The sequence below is a fragment of the Anser brachyrhynchus genome, assembly GCF_964034855.1.
Source record: "Anser brachyrhynchus genome assembly, chromosome: 1".
Lineage (NCBI taxonomy): Eukaryota > Metazoa > Chordata > Aves > Anseriformes > Anatidae > Anser > Anser brachyrhynchus.
Genome location: NC_137694.1, coordinates 142,310,896 through 142,325,701, shown reverse-complemented (window position 1 = coordinate 142,325,701; position 14,806 = coordinate 142,310,896). Strand labels below are relative to the sequence as shown.

Here is a 14,806-nt window from a genome sequence, read left to right as displayed (position 1 = left end):
GACATATTACACCACCTCAGGTTGGCAGAGCTCAGCTATTTCAGAATTTAATATTTATAGGCTAAGACATATTTAACTCATCTAATAAACTGTAAGCTATTCAAACTCTGAAGTACTAATCAAAAATGATAAATAAATCCTTTCTATGCATACAAATTCTGAAATTATGTCTACCTGAAAAACACTGCAACTACACAATTCCATTTTTAAGCAATCCAGGCTGAGAGACTTACAGCACTGACTAGTATCTTAATGCAGTAACATCTGAATAGGTCAACAGCATTCTGACAGTTGATTAAAATTTCTAATGAAAATGGAGGTACCTTTCTATAAAATGTCAGCATAATATTTACAGTCACACTACATAGGAGGGAAATAAACCAGCACTTCTTTCATAAAGATGTAAATGAAAGTCAGTATCAAGATACATATCTTTGTAGGAAAGGTAACAGTGAAAGGTTTTGCCACCCTCACCTGCCTTTTTCTTTAATATGAATTCAAGACAACAAATAAAGCTAGCTAAAGTAAGATGCTCAAGCGCATGACAGAGCCCTATTTCTGTGGACATTACAATATTTATGGGGGGAGGGTGGAACAGTATTTTGGATTCTTCTTTAAACTTTGTGAAGCTTGAAGGGTAATCTAAGGGATATACTCTCCTTTAATTTACATTACTGTGAGGAATGTGTCTTGGTTTGTTAGGATTTCTCCAAAAAATGCATAAATAAGCATTGTAATAGGTTAATAATACTTTTTTAAAAAGGGTGTCCTAACATAAGAATGCCACTTATGTTAAATACAATCTGATGTTCAATTTTTTTTTTTTTTAAACTACGCACGTATAAGATTGCTTAGGAATTCCTGTTCTTCTATTAGTTAGCTATCAGTCTAAGTTACTGACCAATTGTGATTTCAGAAATGACCCTTCTCAAATACATGGTGTTGGAGGAGATGTAAAGATGTAAAATTTTCCAGATAGGTAAATTCCATTTCCTCCTCGAAACAACAATTACCATTTTCTTAAGAGACTGGAAAACAATTCATGAAGTTTCAGGAAGTGTAAGAAGCATTTGACAAGTTCTAAGAGGAGAGAAGCAGTACTTACCATCAAAGCTAATACTTGCAACTTTGGTATATTTACTTTCAGAGGCTTTCAACGTAACTGGCTTGAAATGTACTGTTATAGCTTCATTCTGTGGTGTAGGTCTAACACTCTGCAAAAAGAATCAAAATATGAAGCATCTTTAAATTTATCATTGTTAACACAGTGTAGCCTTCAAGTATCTTTCAAAGTGATACAACTGCAAATAGTTTTTGCAGAGTTACTACAGGTCTGTCTTCTCTATAACAAAGCAGAATTACACGAGGCTTTAGATTATTTTTTTCAGGTCCTGAAATTACTCAGTCACCATTCAGGAAAGTGGGCAAAAGAGAATTCTCCTTGGGAAAACTGGGTAAAGTGACAGTATAGCCAGAAACACACAGATGAAACAAAAAATATATATATTTTAAAATTAAGATTTATTTTTTATTCTTAATGCCGCAGGGTACAATAGCTACAGCCTATTTGTTTCTGCTTCATTCATTAACAAAGCTGTTAGCTGACTTGTGTAATTCCTGGTGATACATTCAGCTTGTCTCTGATCCCATGCTAAGTCTGCAAAGCTGCCACAGGAATAAAAAAATCCGTACAGCGAATAGTTCTGTAAGTCTGAGACGATGTTCACTTTATAAGAAAAATTTTACAAGATTGCCTTTTGTAACTGAGAATTACTGTTTTAAACTAAATCGAAAAGGTGAATTGGGCTGCAACAGGATTATAGATTTTGAGTACCAATATCTGAAGAGTCTATACTGATTGCTAGCAAACTTTATCTAGATTCCATAGATAGAAACTGGGTACAAAGTACTTAAATGCTCTTATTCTTATTTTGCATAAAATTGGGATGGCTGCCATGATTCCTCCTCCCCAGCTGCCGTCTTCTGCTGTAAGAACAGCTCAGCTGCTCATGTAGCAGCTGCTAAGCTACCGCAAATTACAAGACACCGCACTAAGGAAAGTGAAATGAGTGCTGGTTTACCTTATGCTATGCTGCAGAGGTTTAGCACCTGCTTCATCAGCAGCTGAGCCCTTCTTGCTCAGAGAGGAGAAAGGCAGAAAGCTAGTGCTACATGCCAGTTACAGTTCTTCCAGTTAAACTGTTCTCAATTGTAAATTAAAGTCATAAAATTTTGCATACATAATTAACTTCTGCTACGTTATATAACTAACACATGACCCTTAAAGGAAACAAGCTGCGCTGCTCCTGTAGCTAATGAATAATCTGTTAGCTCAACTAAAAGATTTTGTATTTTGGATTTACAGCACTGACCTTTGTCAACCACCTGCATATGCATGGTGCGGATATTTGATACCTCTTGTCATGAGTTGACTTATAAATATCACAATTTCTTTTTAATGAAATCCATATTACAAAACTGAGATCTTGAGGTATCTTTAAAAAAACTTAAAAGCAGACAAAATTGAAGCCACAGTCAAGTTCATAATTTTTGCATGGCTCAAAGAAGAACCATTTATAGCAGCTTTTTTCATACAAATGGCTGGTTTTTGAGTTATTAAAGTTTAAAAGGATGCTGATTTCATTTGGCAAATCAAACACAAAAATACTCAAAAGGAGAGCCTATTGTAAGAAAAACGACCCGTTTCAGAGGTTTATTTCTTAAAGTCACAAATACAACAAACCTAGATGGATTTACTCAAAATGTCCACAGCTAATGAATTTAGTTAAGGAAGGAATTTAGCACTGTTTTGTCAAAAAAATCTTAGCTTTATCAGCCACATTTCTGTCTTGCTGCTTGACTACATGCTACAAAAGAGGGTAGATTTAGATTAGATATTAGGAAGAAGTTTTTTACTTCGACAGTGGTGAGGCAGTAGAACAGGTTGCCCAAAGAAGCTGTGGATGCCCCATCCCTGGAGGTGCTCAAGGCCAGACTGGATGGGGCTTTGGGCAACCTGGTCTGGTGGGAGGTGTCCCTGCCCATGGCAGGGGGGTTGGAACCGGGTGATCTTTAAGGTCCCTTCCAACCCAAACCATTCTGTGATTCCATGATACTATAAACAGAAATACAACATTAAGACAACTAAGGGAAAAAACAAACTTCCTTAAGAATCCTTCCAACTTTTTTCCTCAAAATTTTAACCCATTTCATATAAAGCCCAAGCAAAATTTGTTTCCTGAGATGTGCTTTACGAACCATCAAATATGGACTCCTAAATAACAGATCATGAGAAAACATGCAAAAAAGTTCCACTGAGAATCTAATACCACCGATTTTCTCAGAAAATCTCCAATCAGCAACTTCTGTGCAGAAAAATCATTTCAAATACATGTGCTTCATTAACATATGGCCCTCTCATGGAGTGCCCCAGTCGAGCTTCAAGACCCTGTTTTATGAAAATACATTCAATATCGAGCATAACAGCAGAAAATGTGGACCTTAAACGTTCTGGAGAACATGAGATGTGGGGGGAAGATTTGTGTAATAGCCATCAGTTACTGGGGGAAATTTATAAGGTTTAAGGGCTCACGGACTATACCCATTCTAGTAAGACAAAGAAGAGTATGAGCTGAAACATGTTCATCATACTGTTTATCTGTCAGCAAGCTCCCAAACATAGTTTTGCCTCATCCACCTAGCATATTGCTCTAAAGACTGAGCAGGCCACAGAATTTTTCTTATAGATGGTAAAGACAAGACCACTCTGGTACAAGAGGAAAAAAACCTGTGGATGCAGGCAGCACTCTAAGGGGGGTTCTATTAGTATCAGAACAACCTCTGTGCTGTTTTATCCACATTAACAGATAATTATTTTGTCAGTTTAACTCATTTAAACTGGCCTCCAGTTTAAACAGGGACACAACTTAACCTAACTTCCACAGGAAGTGGAAACAGAACTATAATGCACCATCCAGAACTGCCGTGTGACAAACTACTACTAGACTTTTATCTTTGAGATAACTTTCCCCTGATTACTTTAGATGCACGCACTCCAACACAGACTGAAAACGTAACTCAGAAGTAAACTACTTCTCAAAAGTTGGTAAGAGCAAAAAAAACTACTCAAGTATTTGAATTGTGATGAAAGCAAGTACTTTCCTATAGAAGCACTTTTATTATCAAACTGATAAAACAGCTTCATTATGCAGCTGTCCTCGAGTTCCTGCTTTATGCACGAACATGATCAGCAGCTGGAACTTTAAAATGGGCCTTTGCTCTTCGCAATCAAATTGGCTTAAACTGCCTCAAAAAACATAAAACTTTTGTGCTAGAGAAGGGAAAAATTCACATGATCAACCATCTAGATTTATTAGACTTTTGACAGCATGGCTTAATTGTTGCAGTGTGACAACAGTTCATACATGAAACGAGCATGACGCTCCTTAACATAGAAAACTCTAAAAAAAATGTGAATAAGGAAGTCCTTACAAAGAGTTCTAGAACTCAGAAAAGAAAGTCAAGTGACTCACTATTATTTTCCTTAACCAAATTGTTGGAACACAGCATGACTAAGTACTTGAAGGCAGAACTACAACTCTGGCAACACTACTAGCAGTCTCTCATACACAGATGACCTGAAGATATTTAGTTCCTCCAGCAGCCAGATTAAATATATGCTAAATATAGCCCTGGCCTTTTCTTCTGACATTAAGATGAAATCTGTGACAGAACTCTGCCTCACTGCTTTTAAACTCTAGCTCTAAAGGGCCAGAAATCCATTTCTTAAGCCTTCCTAGAAATAAACCATTTGCCAGGTTCTTTCCAAAAATTCTTTACTCTTTCTTACATTTTTGAAACTATTTGATTGGCACAGCAGTGGAAGTTCACACAGTGCTTTAACTACTAGGAAGGTTACACAGTTCACAAACTTCACAAAGTTGTACCTTAATGAGAAGAACAATTGACTTGGATGTGCCATATGCAACAGCAAAAATACATCATATTTGTACTTAAATAAGGTAACTTTATCATCACAAAATTAAGTTCTAAAGCCCTTCAAGATCTCCAAATTCACTGCTTTGATACACTGTAAAAGAGTAATTCATCCAGAAAAAAAATCTGTCATGACCTGTAGAATGGCCTACAGCCATGGTATATGGCCTAAGACTATAGTTTAAAAAAGTGTACATTTATTTATTTTTCTCTGGAGAAGTATGATTCAGGTCTTAAGTTATCAGATATCGGAAGTGATACTGGTGGTTTGAATATGAAGTTATTTGTGTTGCACTCACAAATTATGTTAGCCACTTTACAAAAAACATGGCAAATCTATGAACATGGGCATGATATAAGAGAGCATACATAGCTGGAAAAGCTGTTTAATGAATTTACCAACCCTCTGATTGTAAGAACTATACAGAGATTTTTTTTAGAGGAAAATAAAGACAAACTTTTCAACTAGAACGTATTACCACACTCTATTGGAGGGTGGTTCATAGCTTACAAGGCCACAAGGGACCATATAAGATCATCTAAGCCTCACTAACATAACAAAGAGTAGGACTTCCATTAATTAAATTCTCTTTGTACTACGCTATGAATTTGTCTTGACTTGAAAATTATCAGCGAATAACAACTTAGCAAGCATTGCAATTGACTATTCACTTCAGTGGAAAGCTATCCTGGTTACTAAACAGGTGTCCTGTTTCTACTGTAAATTTGTCTCACCTTATGTCTTGTATCCTGTTTTATGTTTGTTAGACCTCTACCATTAAAATATCATTCCCTACAGTTATAGCTATAAGCTTCAAAAACACAGTAACGCCCTCCAAGAGCTCAGTAAGAAACCTTTGCCAATCCTTCAGTCATTCTTCTGGCTCCTTTGGTTTCCTTTCAACACTTCAACATCTTTTGAAATGCACCAGGACAAGATATAGCTAACCATACAAATAAATCTGGAGAACAAGGAAGACAGGAGGAAAAGAAAGAAGAACTGAGAAAACTAGTGGACAAAGAAAAGTTACACAGGAAAAAGGCATGAATGAATACGGGTGGACCACAAGAACACAGCCAAAATTCTGTAATAAAGAACAGAAAGCAGAAAATCCCCAAACTGGAATTCTGAAACTGTCTGCACTTTATGTGCAGCTGCAGTGATCTCACTGGAAAGGGCTCTAGAGTGTTCTCAGGACTTTTTCTTATTTCAAGCTACAATGGAGACAGACTTAAGAAAACAAGGGCCATTTCACAGTCTGCTTCTGAAAGCTACTCTTTGCTTATGTTAAAAGATTACGTTGGACCATCACTTACACACACTCATGGAGTCTCAGTTAATCTCTCACATGCTGAGCTGAGTTACTACTCACGAGCAGAAAAGCCTCAATAGGCTACGATATTGTAGACACAACCTATTAAATGCTGTTGAAAGAAGGCTATGAAGCAAATTAATTTTACCATGCATACACATTATTTCTGGTCCAACTAGAAAGTTATATTTTAAATCACATATCACCTAGCTTCTAATTCTGAACACCGTATCATGAAACTGGAAATGATCAATTTTTAGGAGAGGAAGTAAATCCAAGTAGAAAGTTTCAAATTGAAAGGAAATAAAACTTACTGTAATTGGCACATCTTTTGTTCCTGAATTTAATAAATGCAGATTTAAAATTTTTGGCAGATCTGTTAAAGAACAAAAAACATACCTGGCTATTAGGCTATATTAACATGAAAATCTTATACAAAGTCATCTGCACTAACTCGTTCCTCATAATAATCCACTGTTGTTCAGTGTTTAAAAGTGAGATTAACATGATAGTACAGCCAGTCAAAATTGCTAGCACCAAGAACCTGACACACTTGAAAACTGTATTTTTGTATAGTAGCAGGTATTACATGCCTCAGCTAACCATTCTTATTTCTACCACATTAAGAAATGAGCTGGCTAAAAATGTTAAAATGAATGATTTTGCCAGGTGCACCCATGTTCAACAGAGACTAATCTTATTCAATCTTTACATGTTAACTAAGCTGCATGGAAAAGTACTTCAGAGGCTACCTTGCAGTGGTTTCTTGTGTGTTGTTTTTTTTAAATGATAGAAGTGGAATATTTTTCATCAGTAGTGGCAAGCCCTTTTACAGCTTCAAAAGATAGCTTTGGTTTTTACTATTTTCCGTCATACACATATAATTTTCCTGATTCCACTAAACAATATTAACTTAAGATGTAAAACACATTTGCTAAAAAAAAAAGATCAAATCATAAACAAGTTTAGTCAAGTTCATACACCTTTAGTGTTCCCTGTGTCTGAATGTTAAAACTTATGCAGATACAAAGCAATCTTTCAAGAAAAAAAGTTCACAAAGTAAACTGACAGCAGTTTTCAGACAATTCCATGTGTAAGACTAATGTCATTATTAGACTTATAACTGGATGTGCAGACTACTGTTTGCTTGTACTCTTCTCAAGTGCACTCAAAGGTGAATACATTTGTGCACAGTTGAAACATATCCTATTTTTGAAACTGTCTCTTAAAGAAAAAACAATATCACACCACAATGAATCCTGAATAGTACAAAGATAACCCATCTTTTTTTTTCCCTTCCCTCTTTACAAATACTTTGAAGTCATTAAGTATAGTTTTACCTTGTGTTCGTAGTGTACCAAAATCTAGCATTTCTGTTGACGAATAGATTCCTGGTGCTTTAAGAAAAAAGAAGTTAACTTTTAAAAATTGTATTACAAGTTAATTAAGCTGAATAACTTCAAAAATGCTTTTCTACAAACCTGTTGTAACCTCTACCTCAACAGGGAGAATGATAAATTCTGTGTTGTCTGATGCATTTGTTTTTATTCTAATGAACGCTGTATGATTATCTGCTTCTCTTGATGAAAAGCTGGCTCTCATCACTCCTTTTGTTTCATAGGGAGGTATTTCCTAATAAAATATTCAAAGCACATCTGTGAGAGTGTAGTAATTACAAAAAGAGCTGCCACACCAAAAAACTACAACTTAAGTATAATTGTATTAAGAGAAAAAGCTGCAATAGCAGCAAGAGATAGGCTGTATGTCTTTAAAGTAACCATTACATTTAGTTAGGAGAGTTTTTTCATTTAACATGATACTGATTAAAAATAGTTAATAAACAAGAGGACTTTCACGCCCCATTGGTTTAAGTTCTAATTATTAAAACTCCGGCAAAAGGACAGTAGATTAACTAAATTGACAGAACCTATCAATAAGAAAAATCTAGTGATGTTTTTGAGAACAGTAACATCAAACATTGCTTTTACACACTTTTTTTTTCCTCTAAAGCAAACACAAGGCATACAGAGTTTCATACACATGCAGAAACACATGTCAAAACAATCTAGCTAAACCCAAAATAGTGTAGAATTGCAAGTAGCCAGAACTTTGTGGAGTTGAAATACTAATATTGCATGCTGTTCCCATCAGATTATGGAAGGGTTAGAAAGCTCAATTTTATTTATTTATTTATTTATTACCAATAGAAGATGAAAACCTTGATTTCAAATTTGGAGCTCCCTCCACTTCAAATGCAAATAAATATAGTAGAAAATAAGAATTTTTGATCAGTAGCCTTTGCACCAACTGATCTTTCTTCAGCTGACAGCTTTTTTCTTTTATGTTTTTGATAAAGGAAACTGGACAGGACATGATTCACATGGGTACTGATTGTCTCACATCTCTTCTGCGCTTTCTGTAGTACAAACTCATTATCAATCCATTGAGGAGGTCAAGCCATATTTTGCATGGCATAATGACTGTAGATGTATTCTTTTGAGGTGTCAAAGATCACAGTAAGTATATTGAACTACTACTATTTGATGAGTTCCTAAACTAAAAATTACACAGGCCAGTCTAGCTCTCAAGTTGTTTTCACACTTATTCAGAGACTTAACATAATACAGCAGTTTATTAACACTTCCAAGGGTGTGATTTGACTCTTCCACACGTGTAACCAGCGATCCAAGGTTTGTCAGATCCCTGAATTACCTTTAAACAGTTATCACAAAAACACCCCTGCATATGTGGACTGCTTCGTCCAGTCATTGAAGCATTTGGCATCAATACAACTTGAGACAATGATGCACATCCATATATCAAACTATCAGCATCATATTTCAAATAATTTCTTCTACTTTGTGGCTTTTTCTTACTGCAATGCAGCTCTTGACAGAAGCAATACAAACTTTTTTGAAACACCAATCGTTGATATGACAGCAAGGGAATTAATGCCGAATAGAATTAATCCGTCTTACTATGCAATACACTGGTAGCTTCCACATGCATGTCAACATTGCTTTAACTGGCAACCTGGCCTAGGGAAGCTGAAAAGACACTTGCTCAAGAAACAGAAGTAGAAATAAATCAGACATTTTAAAGTCTTCTGTGCTTTCGCTAGTGGTTCTAACCACCAAACTGGTATGTTTGTTACCTACTTAATGACAACTACGGAATTCAACGTTCCCCTTATCACTTGTCAGTGATCTTTACAAGCAATGCCATTTGACTAAAACTTTGTCAAAATATTAGGATCTTCATTTTTTTAAAATCCAATTTTAATGTTTACTTCTAACTCCCAGCATTTGTTTGATCCTTCCACTAATTTTTAAAATGCTTGCAATCTGTACTCCTACTCACTTGTTTGTATTTTTTGCATCTAAAACTAAGATGCTGCCATTATCATAGACATTCTCCAGAAAAGTCAGGAATTAATTTGTGTGATCTTCCTTCTTGCCTTACTTGTAAATATCCTGGCTTTACTCATTACAACAGATGTAACAGTCAGTAACTATAATGATACACTTGAGGAAGAGACAAGTTTTGGAGACCAGTGACTCCCAGACAAAAAACAGACGTCAAAAAAAAGAGTAACTTTAATCACAGAGGAATATAGGTTTCATCTCCAGTTGGATGTTGCCAAGTTTCTGATATACAGCACGAAGCCAAACTTCACCTTCAGGATGCTTCCAAAATTTATTTGACTTGAAGATATCAGTATGTGCTACTTCAAAACTACATTAAGCAAAGAATGCAACAAAATAGTTTTAACAGGCTGGACCAAGTGTCCATCCAACCCATTATTCTGTCTCCAGCAGCAGATATGTAGAATAGAGTAACTGCATAGCATGCATAGAAGAACATCCTCCAGAACAGCGTGCCTGGCCACTTTTGATTCATGATTCAGGGATTTATTGTTGCTGGACACACTTTGTTTTATTTAATAGTCCTCAACAGATTCTTCTTCCTTAAGTTCATCCAGCTGATTTTTCAACCCATGTAAATATTCCTAGTGATTTACTGAAAGGACTCCCTCAGTTTAAAAAAAAAAAAAACACGTTTTTTCCATATTTTGCATTTTTCCTGTGGGCTAGATCCAGCTCACAAGCCATAGGAAGGACTACATTGCCCCATATGTTCAAGTGGGTGTAATTAATCCTCTCATTTGAAAAAAGAACAATTTAATGCAGATGGCTTCCTGTAATTCTTCCTTCAACTATTCCTCTAATTTGTGTATTACATACTATTCTTGTAATTCTTCTTCCAATTCCTATTACTGTACAATTAATAGACTCTGCTATTGTTTCAGTTTTCATGGGCTACTTTTAATGATTACGTGACAAGAAACTAAGTTGGTAAAAACAAACAAATCCTAACAGTATATCAAAATAAAACCTCCTCAAACAGCTATAATAAATGCTGCAAGACATTATTACTCACCCATAGTTTCCTTGTACCTCCTTGTTGACCTGTTGGAAGCTCTAAATGGAGATCACCTCCACTGGAATACATTTCTACCACCTAGAGTGGACAACAGGGAAATATTAACACTCAGCGTTAAAGGGAGCCTGTTTTAGCGATCAGATAATTATAATGCGCAATGTTTGGCATTAGCAACTATTTGACCATTGCAGTTTCTCATAAATTCACTTTCAATGATGATAAAGCTACTGCTACACTTTATCTGTTGTCTGTAGCATTTTGCAGTCTGTAGATCATTTACTGAACAGAAGCACAACTTCATCATCAGATTATTCATTTACTTGTTCGGTTAGGTTCAGACATCATTTCAGACATTTAACCCGCTTAATATAAGAACACTTGCCATTGCTACATTGTAAAGACACCTTGAGCTATAAGGAATTATAATCATAGAATGGCTTGGGTTGGAAGGAACGTTAAAGATCATCTAATTTCAATCCCCCAATATAGGCAGGGATGCCACCCACTAAATCAGGTTGCTCAAAACCCCATCCAACCTGGCCTTGAGCACTTCCAGGGCTGGGGCATCCAAAGCTTCTCTGGGCGACCTGTGCCAGTACCTCACCATACTGAGTGAAAATTTTCCTCCTAACATCTGATCTGAATCTCCCCTCTTTTAGTTTATAATAGTACTATATTGTACTTTTCAATAAAGTCTGGAGAGAAATTCATTTTATTGTATTTGTGTCACTGGTGAACCTTTCTGGCAGTATTTATCAGATCAAGAGAACATTCTTCATTCGTTGATTAATGATAAAGCTCATCACTAATAAAATACTAATAAAACATGGATGACCACAACAACCTCCTCATATCATGCAAAACAAGCAAAAGGGAGCTAAGAGATACGCCTGGATTGAAAACACAAAATCTATTTTACTTTGTTTCATTGTTTTTCTCAATTACCAGTGAAGTTTAATTCTTTGTCTTGCAGTAATTACGACCATTTTTAAAATGGGAATTTTATAGTAAAAACTCAATCCATCAAAATAAGGAGATCCATGAACATAACCTATAATTTCTAGAACTGATTTGCATTTAAACAGAGAAACATTTATATAACCTATAAAATTTCAAATATCCTCAAGTAGCTTTACAGTTCAAAGAATTTTAAGAAATACCAAAATAAACAAAATTTCAGTCTAATATTGTGACTATAAATGAGCATTTCATGCTCTTAGGCTTACCTGCAAAGGCTCACTGTGAGGGTTATGTATATTTATTATAGGAGAAAAACTGCTATTTACAGGAACTCGTGCCCCAATAAAGGGGCGCAAACGATAGGGGTTCGGTACTCCAATGCCAAACACCTGGTTCAGAAAAAGAAAAAACAAGCTTAAGTAGCTGTATGCAATTGTTGTAGAGCCTAATATAAATGCCAACTTTAGTAATCTACCGAGTACTCTTTTAAATGAATTTTTTAACATACTTCTAACTGAACACTTAAAATCAGCATCATGCTAATACACTGAAATAAAGCTGGTTTCATTTACAGCAAACAAGTATTTCTCATAGCTACTACTTACTTACACTGACATATTTAGAACACAGGAAGTCAAAATACCACCTTTTTTCTGATTCTCTAAAATAGATAGCAACTAAAGGTTAAAAAGATGTGAAATATCCTTTAATGATATCACTGTGGAACAAACTACCCATATGGGAAGGGTTTTTCCTGTTGTTTTCTAAATTTTGCCATGTAAGACTTATCTTTCAACAGTAGGATTTCTCTCACTTTTCAGACTCTTTCATCTGCATGGTTTATCTTTTTGAATTTCAAGTGAATAGATTTCTTTTTTGCCAGCTAAATGAATAAAATTGTCTTGTCATTATATCAGATGAACACAGAGCAAAAGAATGAGCTAGATCACTGCAATTAACTGCTCAAATAACACACAAAAAAAGCTGTTGGAAGGATTTAAAATCCTATATAATTCCAGCAATCTGGCTTAACAGTACTGCCCTACAGATATTTGCTGCGGTATTGCATTACAACAAGCAGCTGGGAAGGAAACTTCTTCAACTAGGCTGAAAAATATTGTTGAGCAAATATCCTTGGGTGGTTAAATACACAGTAATAGATACAGTTGTGGCTGATTCACACTTTACAACTTTTTCTGACAGAATGTTCTGCACTTCTCTTACCTGATAAGTAAATACCCCATGGTTAGAAGTGTTAATAAATAAAGTGTTCTCTACATTTCCCACTACTCTTGCGAGGAAAACTACATCGAAGGATGTATTGCCTCCTGGAAGAATTTTCTGGAAAAAAAATTTAAAAGAACAGAACTGTTTATTGGGGTCATTGCACCTTGCAGATGAACGAAATTTTGTGATACAGAAGATTCCTATGTGTTCTTTATTGAACACTGAAGTTAGAAATCCTGTTACAGATTAGGAGAAAAAGCACAGAAGCATGTAATAAAATAATCAAAATAACAGTATTTTACAACTAATGTCTAGTGCAAAATTATATTTAACCGTATTTTTAAGCTGAACTGTAAATTCAGAATTGAATGTTGCACAGAAGTATTTTGGACTGAGTTTAGAGAACATTGGAGAAAGGCAATTACAACTGAACTTTATGGAACCTGCTAAACCACAGGCCCTACATACAAAACTGAAACTAGATGACTATGTCTGACATTAACATGGTTAAGAGTTAACCCTACTGATACCAAGCTTTTCAACTTGCAAGTTCCCGTGACATGACTGTAGTAGTTACACCTGCATTAAAGTGACTGCTTCAGGCTAATACCACCTCACTGGACCTACAATTTTCACTAATATTCTAAGAACAGCATGTTCCTCTACACGTTCTGATGTACAGTACACTTAATCGTCACTTCAGCAACAAGGGATGTCTGCAGTTAAACTGTCCGTGACAGCATATACTTCCACCTCTGACAGACCTCCGACGAAATATTTTATTTCTTCTCTTATAGTAGGACTTGCACGTTTCCATGCTCTGTTCAAATTTGCTTGGTAACCGTTTTGAGATCAAGAACCAATGCATCTTAAACACTTTAAGGTATGTAATTATTGCAATAAGTAGCTCTGTTACAGAAGCAGCAGGGCAAGCAGGAATCAAGTTCACTTTCGGGAAAAATAAAAAAAGTCTTGGAAAAAGCACAATAGCTTACCCTATTTTGAAAAAATGACGCATGAAAATGCGATGTTGTAGCAGATATTGATACTAATGTAATTGTTTCTTCTGAGCTAGGGTTATGTAGGTAAACTTTTTCCATTTTTGGCATTCCAACTGGCCTGTCAAAAAACAAAACATTTTAAAGAGTTAGAATTCTGGAAAACAGAACACTGAGCTGTGCCCCTTAAGCCAGATAGGTACAAAGCAATCATGAACACCGACAATAAGACTTCGCATTAAATGCTGTGAGTTTTTTTCTGTTCTTTTTTTTTCCTTAAATAATACGTACATTTAATCTTAAAGACAGGATTCATATTTTTTCTGTTCTCTTATTGAATACTTTTTGTGAAGGTTTACTTAACATTGTATCATCCTGTAACTTGGTACCTATCCAAAAAGAAATGCTATTTTTCAGGTTTCTATTTCACAATCAGAAGAAGCAAAAATTTCTATTCCTAGGCTAGAACCTTTAAATAATCCTCTTTAAGCATTCCTTCAGTGACATCAGTATAGAAGGACTTGAGCATTTTATCTGCTTTGTAACTGAAAGACTCTCATAAGCCAGCAATTTCACAGTTAATTCATTGTTTAAAGAAAGCAACCATGCCTTAAACAAGTACTTTCTGATTCTACTGACACAAAAAAAAATGAATGAAATTAAATAGTCCAACTCCTCCAATACTGAAGAAAGCTTTCAGTGTCTCCTGAGGATCGGCTGTCTATTCCCAATTCTCACTGCAATTTCTCATGCTCTCCAGCTGAAGACAAGTTCCCAGCACCTTGTTGCAACTCTCTTGCTTGCCATAGTGCAGTTTCTGGACATTTCTCTTCCCCTTGGAGAGCCTACTGAGCATGATCAGAAGGGGAA

The 14,806-nt window shown here is 35.6% G+C and overlaps 1 protein-coding gene across 2 annotated transcripts in view; it reads right to left on the bottom strand.

The window, feature by feature from the left end:
- TMEM131 (transmembrane protein 131) overlaps positions 1–14,806 on the bottom strand; it is a 97,197-nt gene that overhangs the window by 37,606 nt on the left and 44,785 nt on the right. For both annotated transcript variants that reach the window (XM_080575492.1, XM_080575493.1), the window contains exons 5-12: positions 13,934–14,057; positions 12,936–13,052; positions 11,978–12,100; positions 10,749–10,829; positions 7,790–7,940; positions 7,649–7,705; positions 6,623–6,684; positions 1,106–1,214 (exon numbers count right to left, since the gene is read on the bottom strand). In XM_080575492.1, coding sequence (XP_080431618.1) covers positions 1,106–1,214; positions 6,623–6,684; positions 7,649–7,705; positions 7,790–7,940; positions 10,749–10,829; positions 11,978–12,100; positions 12,936–13,052; positions 13,934–14,057 — 824 coding nt within the window. The remainder of the gene's footprint in view (positions 1–1,105; positions 1,215–6,622; positions 6,685–7,648; positions 7,706–7,789; positions 7,941–10,748; positions 10,830–11,977; positions 12,101–12,935; positions 13,053–13,933; positions 14,058–14,806) is intronic.